The sequence below is a fragment of the Microtus ochrogaster genome, chromosome 15 (genome assembly GCF_000317375.1).
Source record: "Microtus ochrogaster isolate Prairie Vole_2 chromosome 15, MicOch1.0, whole genome shotgun sequence".
Lineage (NCBI taxonomy): Eukaryota > Metazoa > Chordata > Mammalia > Rodentia > Cricetidae > Microtus > Microtus ochrogaster.
This window is the reverse complement of record NC_022017.1, coordinates 24,777,097-24,795,191: the sequence shown is the minus strand read 5'-3', so window position 1 is coordinate 24,795,191 and position 18,095 is coordinate 24,777,097. Positions and strand designations below refer to the sequence as shown.

The following is an 18,095-nucleotide window of genomic DNA, read 5'->3' as shown; positions in this document are numbered from 1 at the left end:
AGGAGTGAAGGCCAAGTGCTCAGAAGCCTGGTGACATGGGCAGCTGAGAGGCTCCAGACTTGTTCTGCTTGGCTCTTGGAGGACAGGAGCAGCCTACCCTCCAGTGGCTGGGTTTTGAAGACAGCCCTGTGTGGAAGGCCCCTTTTGCATTCTCGCTGTGGACTGATGCACAGCAGGCCTCCCCCCCTGTAGGGTTGACCTGTGTCCTATGTGGTTATCGCTGTCATTGTTGTCATTCTGCAGGACTGGTGCTCTGCAAAGGGAAGTGACCACACATGGGGCCTATCATGCACTCCCGGTAGAACCTGCCCCTTACCAAGTCAGCTTACCTGGGGGTGGGGGCTGCAGCTTGCTGGTCCCTTGAATAGGGGAAGAAGGGTTGAATTTTCCACTTTTCTGCTAGGTTACTCCAATGAGAGATAGTCCAGAAATATGTGTTTAATTTTTCAGAGCCGTTTCTGCCCAGTTTGTCTTAGATAGGTGTTGCCTACTTCTGGGTTGCATGTTAGAACTGTTTGTTTTCCAGGTCCCAAGAGTCTGACCTTCCCTGTGGGTGGGCTGCTGATACTAAAGGCAGCACGTGGCCAGCATAGCCGGCTGTGCATGTTTTTTCCCCTTTACCCTTTCTGAGCTCTAGCATCAGCTGTTCCTTTAACACAGAGAGTCTCCAAAGAGACCCTCTCTGCCCTTAGGAAAGCTGGGTCTAGCCGTGAAGACCTGACGGTGCTTGTGGGCACCCAGCGAGTCATCTGAGGATGATGGAGTGGCTGCCCACCTCCGCGCTGTTGTCTCCAGGACAGCCGAAGAGCTGCTAACTAGTGAAGGTAGAGGCGAGGCCGCTGTAGCCTGAAAACAGCGGATCACTGTGACTGGAAGGGGGCAGTGGAACGAGGGCACCTGCCCTCATTGCCTGTTCTTTCCTCCCCAGTGCTGCTCCCGTCCCTGGGCCTCCCCAAGCAGCCGCCCGCATATCCATGAAAGCTCGTTCCTTGTGCTCCTGTGTGGGAAGAACATTGTTGAGTAAATTCATTCATTTTCTAAACTGCTGGTTTGCAAGTGTTCATCAGATTTGAGTTTCACATCAACTGCAGTGCCCTGCTTCAGTGCACTGGGCCACAGCCGAGGCTGCTGCTGTCCCAGCAGGATGTGTCCTTGGGGAACTGCACAGGTTGTTGGCATGAAGAGTCACTTGGGCCCTTGGATCTTTCTGTCAGTTTAGTAACTACAGCTAATTTCAGGCTTGAAGTAATTTTTTACCTATTTAGAATTTGGAAGTCTAGTAGTCCTGTTAGCACAGGCCTGTGCCAGACATCTTTAGTAAACAGAATCCAGACAAACTCCTGTGTGCAAGCTGAGCATCCGTAGTGACTGTCACCAACTGGCAGGGCTATGACGCAGGCAGCCCCACTGCCCAGCAGTATGGTAGGGTCTTTCTCTGCTGTACATGGGACCCGGGTTCTTAGATCTTTTCCTGCAGAAGCAGCATGTGGCAGATATACAGGGACCGCAAGGTCTTTCTGCTTTTTAGTCCAAGAGCCCTTTCCTGGGGTCATAGGGCCATCACCCTACCCAGTGTCCTTTTCTGGGGGCCTCAGAGCCATCATTCCTCTTCCTGAACTCTGTCCTTAAAGTCGTAGGACAGTTGCTTTCTTAGTGCGTGCTTGCTCCAGCCTCCATGAAGACTGGAGGGAACATGCCATTTTCATCAGCTCCACTCTAGTTATGCACCACCTTGTTTCTACTCAGCTTGGATTGCCTTCTACTTCCTGGTATCAACAGTGGCTTTATCCCTAAGCTTTCTCCACCATACCAACCTATATTAGTCTGTTTGGTGATACTATAATGAAATACTGGAACCTGCTTATTTATAAGAAAAAGAGGTTAATTTAGCTCAGCTCCAGAAATTCAGGCACAGGACACTGGCATCAGTTCACCTCTGATGAGGACAGGTGGCATCACAGTGGTGATAAATTGTGAGGCAGACAGTTCACTCTGCAGAACAGGAGCCAAAGAGGACAGAAAGCGACCAGGCTTTTCTTTTGTACCAGCCCTGTTGTGAGAACAACCAGGATGCCATGAGAACTATATTAGTCTTTTCTGAGAGCAGTTCCTTAACATAAAGACTCCTCCAAGGCCATAGTTCTTAAAGGTTTCACTGCCTCTTCTAGTACGTACAAGGACCCAGCCTCCAGCACATGGACCCTGAAGGTTCAAAGCGCCACCAAACTGTGACCCAGCCCCATGAGCATCATGTCCCAGCCTACGTTCCGGTCAGCTGAGGACAGCAGTGAGCAGAGAGTGCAGGAACTGCCTTAGTGCTGAGGCCTTACTTTTCTAGGGTCAGCTCATATCATAACCTCTTGTGGGCCTGACTGCCTCCCAGTCACGGCAGCCTGGCTAAGTGTGTCCATTCTTACCCTGACATGCAAGGATCATTTGTGAGATGCAGGGCAGATGCAGGATAGGGTTTCTCCTTCAGTGTTTGGGAAAGTCTTTCTTCTGAGGCATAGCCAGTAGCTAACTGGTAGGGGTTTGTGGCGACTAGTTTTATATCAACTTGATACAAACTAGAGTTTTCTAAAAAGAGAGAAACTCAATTGAGAAACTGCCTCCATAAGATCTGGCTCCAAGGCATTTTCTTAGTGATTTATGGGAAGGGCCCAGCCTATTGTGGATGGTGTTATCCTTGAGCTGGTGGTCCTGGGTTGTGTAAGAAAGCAGGCTGAGCAAGCCATGGGGAACAAACCAGTAAGCAGGACCCCTCTATGGTCTCTGCATCAGCACCTGCCTTCGATGATGAACTGGGAGTGAAATAAACCCTTCTCTCCTCGCGTTGCTGTTGTTCATGATGTCCCATCTCAACAGTAGTAACTCGAACTAACAGGGTTCTTGCTTTGGGAACAGTTTGGTGGAGCCTGGCTCTTTGGGAAGCCTAGTTTTTAGTACTTCAGCCTGCACCTAGAGGCTGCCTGGTCTGCACAGGGACAGGTTTGCTAGGTCTGGGTGCAGGTGGGATAATACCTGGGTGAGGATGGAGTCTCTAGGAGCTTGATGGCCCAGTTCCTCATCTGTTTTAACCCTTTCACCCTAGAGACTGGCACTCACCTCTGGAGCCATGTGCTTCTTAATTTGTGCTCCACATGCATATGGGTTCTCTTCTCTTCCTAGGTTTTGGGGTGTAAAGACCCCCAAATGTGCACATGCACCTGACACAGCTGTTACTCTTTGAATTATCATCATCATTACCATCATTGTTACCCTCGTTATTCTCTTTTAAAAAAAATTACTCATTTTTATGTGTGTGGGCACTTTGTATGAGTGTGCACCATGTGTGTGCCTGGTGCCCCATAGGTCAGAAAAGGATATGGGGTTGTGGAACCGGAACTGGAATGGTTGTGAACTGCCCGTCTGGGTGCTGGACATTGAACCCAGATCCTCTGCAAGAGCAATGAGTGCTCTTAACATCTGAGTTATCTCTCCAGCCCCTTATTTGTTTTCTTCTTGAAGAATGGACTGTGGAGTCTGTTGTTGGTGGAACTGGTTCTTTTGCCTTGAGGCTCCCTGACAGCCTGTGCTTGTGTTGTGCAGAGCGAGTTCACCGCCATCTGGATGGGCACGAAGTGCGATACCTGCAGTTTGCCTTCCGCTGGATGAACAACCTGCTGATGAGGGAACTGCCCCTGCGCTGCACCATCCGCCTGTGGGACACCTACCAGGTGAGCCCCCACCCATGGCCTGTCCCCGCCCTGCCTCCTCCTGTACTGGATTCCCTGCAGAGTATCCTCTCCATGCAACAAGATCGTTAAAATGTCTAGCCCTGGTGTTCCTGTCACCTGACTATGTAGAACAGGAAGAGGACTTTATAACGTTCTCCTTGTCACCTGATTGTACACCAGCTGGTTGGCCACAGTCTCCCCATTCTCGCTGGCAATTTGCATTTTAAGCAGAGTCAAACTGTAAGTGTGGCCAAGTAATCATGTACCTTCTGTGTACATCCGAGCAACTCTTCCAGAAACTTCACACTCAGGAGGGACTCACACGTTGTCTGTGTTTTGAGTTACTTACAATAAAGATTTAAAGAAATCCTCTGACAGATCAGCCCAATATGAAATTTTCCACTCTTCACCAATTTTGATGAAATTCATGTCTTCAGGAGATTGAGTTTTCCGGAAGAAGCCGCCTTGGCTCCCTTGAGTGTCCACTGCTTATTCTAGCCTCTTTTCATTCTATGTGAGGCCTGCTGAAGCTGACCTGTGCTGTGGGGGTGGGTATTGCCTTTCAGCAGCAGCCGTAGGCACCATGGCCCGGGGTGAGGGCAAGGAAAGAAGCACCAGGTTAGTTTTCTTTCTTACAGTAGAAGAGTCAAGTCCTCTCTGCTGTGAGAGCCCTTAGTGGGCTGTGTGCCAGGGCTTTGCAAAGTGGGCACTGCAATGGTGCTGGGGGCAGGGCTAGAAGACAGGGCTCCAGGTAGCAGGTGTCAGCACAGGGTGGCATGTGTCCAGGCTTTGGATGGGCACACACATGGATAAGGACATTGCACATGGGCACACAGAGCTTGGTGGAGGTAGGGCCCTTGCACAGCAAGACTAAGTCTTTAGGGTGTCTTTGGTTTAGCAACTCACAGGACAATGGGCGCTCATCTTTCCCACAGACCAGAGTGCTGTTGGGCCCTGTGTCTACTATCTCTACCTGAGCTTGGAATCCTCTTGGATGATAGCATCACCCTTTGTTCTAGATGCTGGTGGTGTGTTGTGTGCCCCACACTGGATATATGGGTTTTGTGGATATCTGTTTTGTTTTTTTCCCTAATACTTACTATGATGGTTAGTTTGGTCAACTTGACAGGCTCTAGAATTACCTAGAGGTTAGCCTCTAGGTCTGCTGGTGAGGGTGTTTACATTAGGCTAGTCTCTGGGCAAGTCTATGAGGATGTATGTAGGTTAGGTTGAGGTTGGAAGACTTACCCCAACTGACAGACTAAATGAAAAGGAGACGGTGATCTGAGCCCCGGCATCCACTGCTCTCTGCTTCCTGACCACACATGCCATGTGACTAGCCCACTCCTGCCACTGAGACTTTTCCAGCCTGGTAGCCTGTCCCCTTGAACCGTGAGCCAGAGCAAACCCTTCCTTCCTCAAGCTGCTTTTGTTTGGTGTTTCACTGAGCAATGAGACAAGTGCTAATATGCATACGGTATCAGAATCGCCCGACTGTGTGCTCTCCACCTGTGTTCTGGGGTGCCGTCACGGAGGCATGTGCGATAATGTTCCGTGGGCTGTGTCGTTGGCTGCTTTTGATGGCAGAGCATGCTCTTGATTCATAATAGGTTTTCTATCCAGGACTTGGCAACTGTAGAATTCTCATTCAGTAATATTAACTGGAAATAAAGCCTTACCTGGAGCTGCTTGGCTAAAGTAGCTGTCAGTCGAGTGCATCGATTGGCTCTCTGCTGGGTGACAGGAAACAAAACCTAATATCCTGTAAATTGCAAATGCTCTCATTCCCGTGATTGCTTAGGCCATTCATGACCCAGGCCCTGCTCATTAAGCTCAGAGTTCCTTGTAATTCTGTCCCATTATGAATAAGGCAGGAATTGAGTCAATCACACCTCAGCAGACAGAAGACAGATCAGCTCGCCAGTGTCCTGCACTGTTTCCCTGAAGTGCTCAGGTGTCATTCAGTCTTTGAGTATACTCATGACCTATTCATTGCATTAATTTTCCTGCAATTTAATTTTGTCACAAATTAACTCATTTGTACCATGAGCTCATTCTTGAACTGACCTGACCCTGGTCATAAGCCTTTTCCCCATCTTAAAAATCAGGATGTTCCCATTTTCCAGGCCTGAGTAGCATTGGGATTGTACTGCCTTTTCTGGCAAGGGATCACACAGTCATCCTCAGACAAAAGTTGAGCAGTCATTCTCTGTATCTGGGCGTTTATTGACAGTGTGGCTTAAGATCCCCTTGGGACACAGGTCATGGAAAAGGCTATTGATAAGAACCCTGCCTCCGGCCCTGGATGAGACTGTGGCCAGGAAATGGATGAACTGTCTTAGGATGGCACTAGCATGGGCATGTAGACATGTGTCCTCTCAGGGTTTCTGCAGTCTGTCACAGCAGCTGGCACCAGCTTTTTACCCTATGAAAGCCTCTTTTGAGGTGCTCCATAGAGCATGGATCCAAGCTTGCCAGAAGCACCACCCCCTCAGATTAAACCCTTCACATAAGAGCAACTCTGGAATTTGTCCCTTGGGTGCTGGGCTGCAACTGTGGAGTTCAGTTAACCCAACACCAGGCCATTGTGCTTGCCAGCCCAGCCAATCTAGCTAGCCCATATTGTCCTCGTTTTACTCTTCCATGCTTCGCAGACTGCTCTTCCATGTGGGGGACACATAGCTTTCTGCCTGCACAAAAGGTGGTACGTTCAGATGGTCATTTGATGAAGACTGTCCTGTTCTGCTGCTCCGACTGTGTCTTCTCGCACCTGCTCCTTTCTCACATCTTAGGGGAAGTATTCCCATCTTATTTATTGTCCTCACTGCCACTTTCACCATTCCAGGGAGAGGTGGGTTGGAAGGCAGCTGGAGTCAGGGCCTCTGTGCGCTTAGCCCATGTCCAGGTACTCTTAGGAAAGAGTCTTGGGGATCGGTGAGCCACCCAGTTGACACATATTAGTCAATCCTTTCCTGGGTCTCCGGTCCTGGGGAGTACTGTAGACAGGGCTCATGTGCCAGTGTAAGAGCCTGGCCACAAACCAGATCTCTTGTCACTGCCTTTGTCTCAGGTGTTAGGAGCAATGCTGTAGAAGACCTCCAGAGCCAGGCAGGTCTCATGGGAAGGTGGCCAACCGGGAACTGTGTGGTTAAGTTACTATAGGATATCTGTGAAGAACATTTCGTGTTGCAGGAGCCTGGTGAGGATGGAGCTGATGAAGCAAGCATTCTAGGGAGGGGGTGAGGTCAGTACATAGACAGAATTGCTAGAAAGGCTTTAAGGGATGGGGTCACTCACATTTGGACATTCGTCATGTGGTGGTAGTCAGCAATGGTGGGATGTATAGAGCGGGTGCCCCCTAGAGCCAGAACCTTGTTCATCTCAATGTGCTTTTGTGTGCCAGCCTCTTTGTACAAAGGCTGTGCTCACGGGTTGGAATGAGTCTAGGTGTGCAGGAAGCTTCTAGAATGGTCCCTTCTTCGGTGTGGACTAGGCTTGAGACTAGATAGAGAACACTCTTCGTAGTTGAGACTTCTCTGTTTGCATTGACACTGACTTATGGTAAGTTGCTCCTTAGAGCCTTCCACAGGGTGAAGAATTGTGTTCCTAGCCGCCTGGAACCCTAGACCACCACCAACCATGTGAGTGGACTAGAAGACAGAGCCATCTTTGAGAGACTCGCAGTCCTTGCTGACACTTCCACCGTAGCTATGAAAAGCCCTGAAAACTGAATGGCAGATTCCTGGTCCTGGGAACTGTGGAGTCACCATTGCTTATGCTACAGAGTTTGTGTGATTCACAGAGCTCTGCCCCAGATAGCAGTTCTTGAAGGAAATGATTTTGACAGAGGTTGGGCTGGGGTGTAGGAGGTGGAAGACTCTCAGAAGTCACTTCACAGTGGGTTCAGCCTGTCAGCATTAGCCCATGAAGTTGGTTTAAGTTGTTTCCAGTGTTCTTCTGAGCTCCTAGGAGGCATGTCTGCTGTTGACATCCACCCATCCCCGTCTTCCCACTGTCATCTATAACATGACACCTGTTCTGTGGAGAGCCTGTATAAGGACATGGCACAACATCATGGTATCTGAGCAAGCACTCCTACCCAGCAGCTCACAGCTGGCCTGGGAAGGGTTTACATGACAGAATCAGCCATACATGTTGCGATGACCTAGGTAGGCACTGGCAGCTTGGGCAGACACCTCATCTGTCTAGGGAGTTGAGCAGGAGACAGAGTGGGGTACTAAGGATAGGGAACTTGTGCTCAGTCTGCCACACAGAGTAGGTCCAATGAGGTGACTGTGCTGGGTTGTGCATTTCATGGTAGTCACAGCTGGTGTGGCCTGAGGCATGACCAAGTATGGCGTTGTCAGAGCACCTCGGGTCCAGGGTTGAGGACAGGCTCCTAGCCTGCTATATCCTTTGCTGTGCCCAGTGGACAGCCATCATGATTCCTGGACCTCCTAGGTGCCTCAGCACTGGCTCTGTGACTTAGGTGGCATTGGAACTGATGGATTGGGCTAATCTAATAAGCCTGAGGAAGCAGGTCTCCTTACAACACACTTTTTCATAAGTCCATTAAGATTTGAGAGTGCAGGCTCTTCATGTCTACCCGCCTACAGGAAGCGAGCATACATCACTGTCAGTCTGGTGAGGATTTAGAAACAGAACACTCAGCAAGAATGGGCCCACTGATGTTATGTTTGCAGGGCGGAGCCAGAGAGGGTGAGCCTACCCCTTGAGAGCAGCAGAAGCAGCCTGCCCTGTGTTCTGGAAAATGAGAGGCCAGCTTAGGGTGTGTCTGGAGTACCCTTCGGGCTTTGCCACTCTTCTCCCTATTTTGATCTCCAACTTTGTTGTGTTTAGGGCTCGGGAACTCCTGTAGCATCATTCGCAGGTGCTATGTGGCAATCCATTGTGACCACTCCAAATGCATTTATTTGTACTTACTTTAAACTAGACAAGAATAGCAGCTAATTCTGGAGGCGAATTGAATGGTTATGCTATTTTGTAATTGGGTAGTGAAAAGTATCCACTTATTAAGGCCCCACTTTTATCAAGTTAGCTTTCTGGCACATCGCTTCGGAGGCCCTCAAGGAGGTCCTATTGTGTACTAGACAACCAACCAGGAAGTAGATACCAGAATAATTGGGTCACTGGCTTTGACCTCTGTGGTCTCTTACCACAGCCTCTTGTGGAAGGGTCAGTGCTTGCTGCTCATCTGAGAAACAGCAGATGTGGCGAACTGGATGGGACCCAAGGCTCATTGGGCATCCTGATCATGTCCCACGATCCTTATACTCTGCTTCTAAGACCCTCTCCTCCACCCCCAATAGCCTCTGATTCTCTAAAGTATATGGCAGAAGTCATTAGGAAGCAGCTCTGGGCTTGGGAATCTCAAGGCTCCGTAGCAAGGGGTTTAGAAGAAAATGGCAGAAGGAGGCTTGTTGCTGTGATGGTGGCAAGAGCCCCTCGGGAAGATGGCTGCATTTCCTGGGTGGAGTACATGAGGTGCTGTCCATGTGATGTTATGTATGTGTGCCTGGTTTCATCAACAGGAGAGAGAATTTTAATGCAAGTGTCTTTTTAGAATGACAGTAAGGTCCAGGAATGGGGACAGCAGGCTGTTCCGTTGAGGCCTGGCTCTATGGAGCTGAGTGAAAGGTCCTCAGACTCCTTATTCTGTTGTGTGGAATGGTTAGGAAAGCCTGCTGCTGTTTGCAAGTCTGAGAAGAGCTTGGGGACTTTGTAGCTTCAGTGTGGACATCTCTAGGTGATGTCCCCATAGAACTCTCAAGCAGCTCAGTTTGTAACCTGCTAGGAACATCTGCAGGTGGGGTCACTGCTCCATGGAGAAACTCTGGCCATGTGGGTCTCTGACAAACCACAGAACCTCTGGGAAAGCCTCTTAATTCCTGTCTATCAAGTTTTTTGTGAGGACTGCATAAGGAGATGCCAAGGTCACTGATGAGGGCAACGTAAAGACCAATGGGAGGGGCTACCCCACCCTATGTGCAGTAGGCAATAGAGCACACGTGATCAACGGGAGAAAGCCTAGAACACACAGGGTGTCTGCATTTGATGGCTGGGTTCCCCTGTAAGCATTGGTCTTGATATCTGTGTGGCTGGCAGCTGTGGTCTGAAACAGAAGTCTGTCTATGCTTGGGCTGCTGATGTCATAGGGCTTGGGCCTCTGAAAGCCTGTGCACTCACCTTGTGGGTTCAGTGAAGAGGTTTAGAGCTAAAATGAATTGGTGATCTCCTAGGACCTGGGCCCAGGATTCCCCTATCCAGGACTATGAATGGCTGGTTGTCATGTGGGCTTGTTCTGTAGGAGTGAGGGATGCTAGAGGTGATGTCACAAGGACTTTGTCCTGTCCTGTTTCTAATAATCTTTGAGATGATGTATTCATGCAAATTTTATCTGAAGAGTGACCAAGCAACTTATTTAACTTTTTTAGGCATCTGGGCAAAGGATTCAAGAAAGTCGGGGCTGTGAGAGGGAGCCCCAGAGGAGGACTTAGTTTCTGGCATGTGTGGGGCTGCTTCTCCTGAGCACAGGTTACAAGCAGGTCACTCCTCCAGGGAGCTAGCCACTCCCCCATACCAAGGTCCTATCCCTCTGCTAAAAATGAACAGCCTGAGAGATTCCCAGCATGATTAGAAAGGTGAACATATGAAGAATAATAACTAGGGCTGTGTCCTAAATAAGAACCATATGCTTTAAGAAGAATTATTGCATTCTGTGTGGCCAGAGATTTAACACATACTCCTGAAGAATCCAGTCACCCTCCATGGGTGTCATGCTGGGACACTGAGGAGAAGGACACAGATATGTCTGCCTTTCACAAGCCATTGATCTGTATTTACAGTGACAGGAATGTCACTGTAGATGGCCAGGCAGTCCTCATGAGAACAGGAAGGGACAAAAGATGGATCTGCTGTGTACTTGGGACCAGACATGAGCCAGTAGCTTACAGAGGGCCTGTAGAACTCCGCTTTGAGGGATGATACGTGCAATTTTAGGTGATGTGTGTTCCCATCTTCATGGGGCTGCTGTTACAGGTTCCTACTAACCTCCTGCTTCTGCACTTCTTCTCTTGGTCCTGCTCTGAGCTCTGTTCTGTTGCCTCCATGAGGACTTCTCCAGGCACAGATATCAGCATTCGGCATGGAGTGGACGAGGCTTCACGTTTCCATCCTTGTTTCTCCCTTAGGCCATTAGGCTTGACTTCCTCTTGGTAAGCTGATTAAAAGCAATGGCTTCCTTGTTTTCTGTATGTGCAAGGGTTGTTTGTTCCCAGCCTAGAGGAATAAGTAATCACAAGAAAAAGCTGAAGTAGGGTCCACTTGAGGTTTGGATGCCTCCTGGCTATCTCAAGAGTCCTAGATCTGCAGTTATTACCAAAACATGGCTCCTGGGACACAAATCCTGTGTACAGTGGGAAAGGGAGCTAAGGGCTGGTCCCACATAGTGATCATGCATCTATACGAACCTGTCTCATTGTAAAGTGACTTTAAGGTCTACATAACTTCAGTGGATGGTCGAATGGTCAGTTGTCACTAACTGAGGTCAGCTTCATCATGATGTTAGCTCTCTGCTATCCTCGGTCACAGCACAGATGTGGGCTGCCCCTCTGAACAGGTGGGTTATACTGCTACCTGAAGCTGGGACCAGTACTGTCTCCTGGGGCCAGAGAAGAGACAATGCTCAGTACATTAGACAAAGGTCAAGACCCAAAGGCAGGACCATCTTTACATCCAGATTGTTCTGAGGACAGCTGCCAGCCTTGAGGAGAGGGCAGCTGGTAACTACGAACTGAATATTCCCTAGGGTTCAGGCCCACCCACAGCTCCTCTCCCTGCATCAGCTCATGTGTGCCTTCTACACTTTTTCTTCTCTCTCCTGGTAACTTGAGATCCCATGTCCCTGCCTGTCACTCATGCTCCCAATACTCTGAACCCCTGGCCAAGGGAGAGGAAGGAGAGCTGCTTTATTCTGTCCCAAGCCAGGGTCTGAGAAAAACTGCTGTTCCTAGGGAATGGTAGGAGCGGTGCAGTCCCCAAACCCTGCATGGAGGCAGGAGAGCCCCCTCCAGCATCATGCACTGGGCGCCTTCTGTCCACGTTGTCCTGATTTAGAGACTCTTCCTCCAGCACCCCTTGAGCTTGAAAATCACCTCCATCTTTATGTGCTGGGAAAGCTAAACCAAGAGCTGCTTCTGGGAGCTTAGCCTGGCATAGCCCATGTGGAAAGGATTCTCAAGGTTTCTGGTCTGTTTTTCTGTGACATTTTGTTAATGGCCAGGAGTATAAGGCCAGAACTCCGTTTGTCTCCCTGATGTGGCACAGCTCTGCCTCATGGGTGCTTGGCTTCTATTCCTAGGCCAGGGGTGACCAGCTGCTGCCTTCTAGTCACTGAGCATTGGAGTTAGCATCCAGATGCTAAACAAGGCTCTGCACTTGAATGTTGAACGCAACAAGCTAGTCCTGATAGGAGCAGGCCAGTGTGTGCGTCTCATTCAGTGTCTGGAACTCCCAACAGGTGTCCCGCACGGCTTCTTCTAAGCTATCATGACATCACGCATCACAGAGTGGAGTGTAATAGAGCCCAGACACTGGGGAAAGAGACCCCCTGTTGAATAGATCTGAGTAGTGCCAGTTACTGTGTGGGGCCACTCTGGTGCACCCCCCCCCCCAATGAGCAGTGTATTAGCTGTGGGAAGAGTCACCTTACTAACCTCGCTGAAGCAGCCTCCTGGCATTGAAACAGGGCCCCTTGTGTTCTCGCAGGCATAGGACACAGTTGATGGAATGGGAACCTGAGAACTCTCTCATACTATCAGGAGAAAATGAAGTCCTGGGAATGTTGAACAATAAGGAGCTGTGCTGTGAGGCGAGTGCTTCTCCATTTTAGGATGAGGAAACTGAGACTCTTTGCAAAGACCCTGACTTATTCTCACTCACCTTAAAAGTGCTAAGACCTGGTGTATGGTCCGAGGTCCCCTGAGAAGTAGCCACTTCTGCAGATCTCTCAGCTCTGCAGAACTACTTGGTGATAGCAGAATCCCAGCATGGCCAGCACCTGGCTGAGAGGAGAGAAGCTGGGGGCACAGGTGGGTGCTGCTTGGAGAAAGAGGAAAGTGTTGGCAGGACGTACAGCCGATGCTGAAGCGTCATCCCACACATGGGAGGTGGCAGTTAGCAGGCTCACCAAGCTGACAGCCACCACAAGCAACTACCATGTCATTGGTCGTGGACATCATTGGGATTGTAGAGATGCAATTTTCCCCTGGTCTGTGCTATACCCAGCCTCACTCTTCTCTGGACCATGTTTCCCTGTTTACCCTCCTGCCTCTCAGCGTCTGCTTCTGGCCCTCCACTCCACTTCTTTTCTGGCCCAGCCAAGAGCTTTCCAGTGGCAGCTCATTGCCATTCCTACAGTGTGGTTCCCCTTCCTGCACAGGCCCTCTGGAGTCTGGGTATTCATTTCCCTTCTCGGATGTGGAAACAAGAGAATGGCACTTTGCTGCTGATTGAAGTCAAGTAGCGGGGCCAGCAGTAGGGTCTGGGAGATGGCTGATGAGAACTGTGTGTAGCCCTGACACATTGGAGCAATGCAGAGAGGGCAGTGGCCTGTCAGTGGCCTTGGAGTCTTCCTCTTCTCCTCCATCATCACCCTGTACAGGCACACTAGTGTTGGACATAGCCCAGGGGTGTATATATTCTCTTAGGGCTTTGGGGGTCAGGACCAATTCTCTCTTCTCACTCTTAAAACACTGCTGTGGCTCAGGAGTCTCAGAAGGCGCATCAGAGTCAGGGTCGATGTATTGCAGGTGGCACGGTACAGGTGCTCGCCCTGCTGGAGCTCTGCTCACCCAGCTGACATCACTCTTGGGACTTGGTCTTTGTCACCATCACCATGTGACTTCATACTCAGGAGGAACTATGGGAGTTTCTAGGCCACCAGGCTAGAGGAGCTGCTTGGAGCCGGGATTGCCCTAGCGAAAAGGTCAGAGGATGGTTGTTGGGGGAAACCAGCCGTGGTAGTAACTGTGGCAATATGTACAGCCTTCTTTCTTACAAAGACTGAATTCAGAACCTTGGGGCAGGGTTATAACTCAGTGGTAAAATGTTTGCCTAGTGTGTACAAGGCCCTGGTTCAGTCCCTAGCACTCTGAGGTGGGGAGTACTTTTAAGATACACCTGGATAGGATATTTATCTTCTCGGCATTCATAATTCCAGAGCCGGGATCTGAGATCATTTAGGCATAGAGTGTAGAAGTTAGATTCCATCCATACTACAGAAGGGCCATCAGAAAGGGAGGCAGTGGAACAGGCCACAGGAGTTGGGGAGAGTGGTCCTAGACAGGTGGATCCATGTGAGATTACTTAGAAGTCCTGTTGCGGGTCAAGAGGTCTTGGGGATTAAGGTGGAAGCTCTTAGCATAGGTCTCACTCAGCCCACAGAATGCACACTCACCCATGTCTGATCAGGGCTCTTAAGTAACAAGTGATGACTGCTCCGGGCCTTGTGGCTGAGCTACATGTGAGCGCTAGCAGGCCTTCTGGTGGTCAGGATGAGCAAGGGTGCCTCTGGCTTGAGCGAACTAGATCCATGGCTAGATGGAACTGGCCCCCTTTGCTGGAGATCCAAGGATCTGGAGAGGCCCCACTGGGTCAGGACTGGGGCAGCTGTGCCATGGCTGTTGGTGTTCTGTTTCTGTATGTGCTTGTCAGGTCCGCTTATCACTGAAGCCAAGCTGTTCAAAGCCAGTCTTTCTTGTCTCCACTGAGTGGAGCAGGCCCTACTAACTTCCAGGAAACTGCTAAGGGCTGTTTTCTCCTTAGGAGAAAGTTGCTGAAAGTTCACCAGGCAAATAATTACCAACTGACAGAGCAGAGAAGTGCTGTCATAAAGGGCAAGTGTGTGAGTTGGAGCTGGTCCAGCACGTGAACCCCTGGGAGCTCTCTACTGTGCAGGTGTGGATCGTGCCTGGCCCCTCCTATTGGTGCCTGGCCTTTCAGGTCTCTGTGTCAACAGATGCAAAGACTGTGCTTTAATTCCAGCACTCGGGAGGCAGAGACAGGTGGATCTCTGTGAGTTCGAGACCAGCCTTGTCTACAGAACTAGTTCCAGGACAGGCTCCAAAGCCACAGAGAAACCCTGTCTCGAAAAACCAAAAAAAAAAAGACTGTCATTTCCATTAACCTTAGGAGGCTTTGTCTACCCACTTCAAAACCATATGCAGCCCCTGAAGGAATTCAGGTCCCTTAAAATAAATTCTGAGATTTCGTGATAAGTTCTGAGAACTGGAAGAGCGGTTGTTCCTATGCTATTGTCCTCCATGAAGATGCTTGGAAGCTGTTTTGTGGAAACGGAGGAATGAAGGTTCCCTCTCAGATGTCCCTCATGTCCTCAGCCCTTCTCCCACTTCCCTCAGTTCCTCTGCCTTGCTTATGGTCCTTTCTTTCTTGTCTCTGTGTTTATTCTTGGGGTCCCTAGGGTGTTTTCCCTTCTTGCCCTCGACCCCAGGCCCTAAGCAGTATGTTGTCTATACCGTGGCTCCCTCACACACTGCCCAGGTATTGGGGTGGTGCCAAAGCCCTTATTTAGCCTTTCAATAAAGACCATTGTCCACTGGTGGTCTTTGATTTTTATCTCTTCTAGAATGTTGGATAAGCATGGACTTGTGGCCTGTCCCTTTCTGGTCTGGATTCTTCTCATCCCTCTTGAGTTTGCCAGTCCTTTTGTGCTGTCAGGAGTGGGCACCTTCACTGCTCAGAGTCCATTCATTATGATGCTGCTCAGAATTTTCGGGCCATTGCCCACCAACCTGAGTCTAGACAACACTCTGGCAGCGCCCCTCATGCCCCTACTGGTCCCCAGAGGGAACTGGTGGGGCTTCTTCCCTGGTGTCACCTGGGTGTGCTGCAGATGCAGCGCTCAGTGTCAGCTCCGTGTGACCCTGTGGTCTGTCTTAACAAATACCAGGGCATTCTTCTCAGGCATGAGGACTGCTGACCTTGGGGTGTTTTGCCATTCACACAGGACATCCAGAACTAACCACGTGGTCATGTAAGAGTGGGACAGGGTTTTCTTTGTCCTAACTGAATTTTATGGTTTTTTTTATTCCCAAATAGTTCCTAGTGCTCCCCCAGAGCATGTCATCATAGTTCTGTTGGTAGAATGAGGAGTGAGGTTGGTGTGGTGATAGATGTCAATCATGACCTGATAGAAAACAGGAAAAAGGCTGGCAGTGCTCTATAATTCTTATGAGGTGGGGTGGAGAGAGGTACCAGAAGGTCCCTTGGGCAACACTGGTTCCTGGTCTCAAATAAAGCTGTTTTTCTTCCTGTCCCACCACTCTTTCTGGGTGGCTTTCAGTGATAGGCACCATCAGATGCCAGCACTTGCCCCTCACTCTGTTATAGAATCAGTGTTGATCTCAAGTGTAGTTGCACACGGAATTCCAGGTGCTCTGTTAGGCCAGTGCCCTGGTTTCTGACCCCTGCTACCTGTCACCCAGCACTCTCAGCGTACTTCTCATTGCCACACCCAAACCTAGGGTCACCCACTTTCCTGTCAGTTCCCCCAAGGTGGGCATTAAAGAGCAACCCTCTCTTGTTTCACTGCTCCCTAAGCTCACTCAGCTGCTTCTCACCAGTAGAACCCAACTCAGGACCAGGTAGTTCATGCCATCATTTCCAAAGATACAGTCCATATCCCGTAATCCCCAAGTCTAAACTCTTGAATGATCAAAGACCTGGAAATGCAATTCTAGAAAAATTCAAACATTCTTCCTAAAGACATATTTTAAGAAGGTGATTTATTTGAAAAACAAAATCACGACAGAACTCTTCATAGGCTAGTTTACACAACAGAATGGACTACAACATATTTGTGAGTATTAATATTCGGGAATAGTACAGCAGTGTTATAGTTTAGAGGCATAGTCAGTGAACTCTAGTCATAGAGACTGGCCAGAAAGCCAAGTGTTACAAGCATATTGCTGGGTGATAACTGTATATGGACAGCTTTGTTTCTGAGGCCTTCTGAGCTACCATGGTGGATCACCTTAAACATATTTGTGAAGTGGGTCAGACCATCACAGGCGCCAAGATCTCGAGAAGTTCTATCTTTGCAAATGCAGACTTCCCTGTGACACATTTCTAGGCTGAGATGTGTGTTTTGGCCACACTGATGGCTGTTCCCTTCTCCAGAGTCCAGCTGCCCCCCGCCTTACCCTTATATAGCCCCTCCCAGGGGATTGCAACTTTGAAGATTTCAACGACGGGCTTTTCATTTCTCAGTGCTGTGATTTTCAGGCATGTAGACTTTAGGGATTTTAGCTATAGAGATTTGGATCTTTAGCAATTTTAGCATTCAGTGTTAGATCATTGTGGCGGATGTGTGTCCTTTTTTGGAGTCTGGTCAGCACTGAGGCCAGATTGACACAGGGTGGTTGGTGGCTGTGCCTCTCTGCTCCCATCTGCCTCACAGAGTACCAGCTCAGGCAGCCCTCAAGTCCACCTGGATTAGGCTCTGTTCTATCGCCCCACACTTCAGGTAAGTGGCTTCAGATCACAGCTGCTGTTTGGTCACATTTGTGCAGTTTGTTCAGGCTCAGCAGGGACTGCATGGCAGGTGACTGGCCTTGTGCCCGAGTCCTCCCTGACTAGGGCTCACCGACCTAGCAGACAGTGTGCAGAGTTGAGGCAGCATGGGCCCTGGAGGGCTGAGGCTGGAGCTTGTTTTTCTCCACTGGGCATCTGGCTGCTCAAGTGTCCACAGCATGATAGCTAAATTCTGAGAAGGCTCACCCAAGTGCCTGTCTTAATGGCGGCGCCTTGGAAATCACTAGGGCATCACTTCTAGTGGACTTTGAGGAATTCCATGACCAAAGGGACATAAACTCTAAGTCATAATATGTCAGTGCCAGGTTCTGAAAGAGCATGGGGAAAGGGAGGCTTCTTATGGCAGTGTCCATGCCCTGCCCTGTGTGATGGCCATTCTCTCCACTCCCCCTGCTGGAAGACCTCCCTGTCTTCAGTTGTACCAACTCAGAGCTGGGGCATGTGGCATGCCATTCATTTGCCCTCTGAGATCGTAAGCAGCAGAACTCTGGAAGGATGGATGATGGCCCCTCGGCACTATGCTTGCACCCCACCTAATGCCATCCACATGGTGGATCATGCACTGTTGCTTGAGAGCAGTTTTGCAGCAATTGGTGGTGGCTCTTGCCCCTTGGTGGAGTGGGATGTCAGAATCTCAGCAGAAACCACACAAAAGTGGTTAAGAATGTCAAAAGACATTCTTAAAGGCAGAGCTGAGAGAGCAGATTGCAGAGTTACTGGGGGCTCCAACCTGATCTAAGCTTTCCA

General features: G+C 49.6%; 1 protein-coding gene across 1 annotated transcript in view; it reads left to right on the top strand.

The window, feature by feature from the left end:
• Positions 1-18,095, top strand: part of Tbc1d22a (TBC1 domain family member 22A) — a 285,808-nt gene that overhangs the window by 182,380 nt on the left and 85,333 nt on the right. The window contains exon 11 of the mRNA XM_005354385.1: positions 3,589-3,716. Coding sequence (XP_005354442.1) covers positions 3,589-3,716 — 128 coding nt within the window. The remainder of the gene's footprint in view (positions 1-3,588; positions 3,717-18,095) is intronic.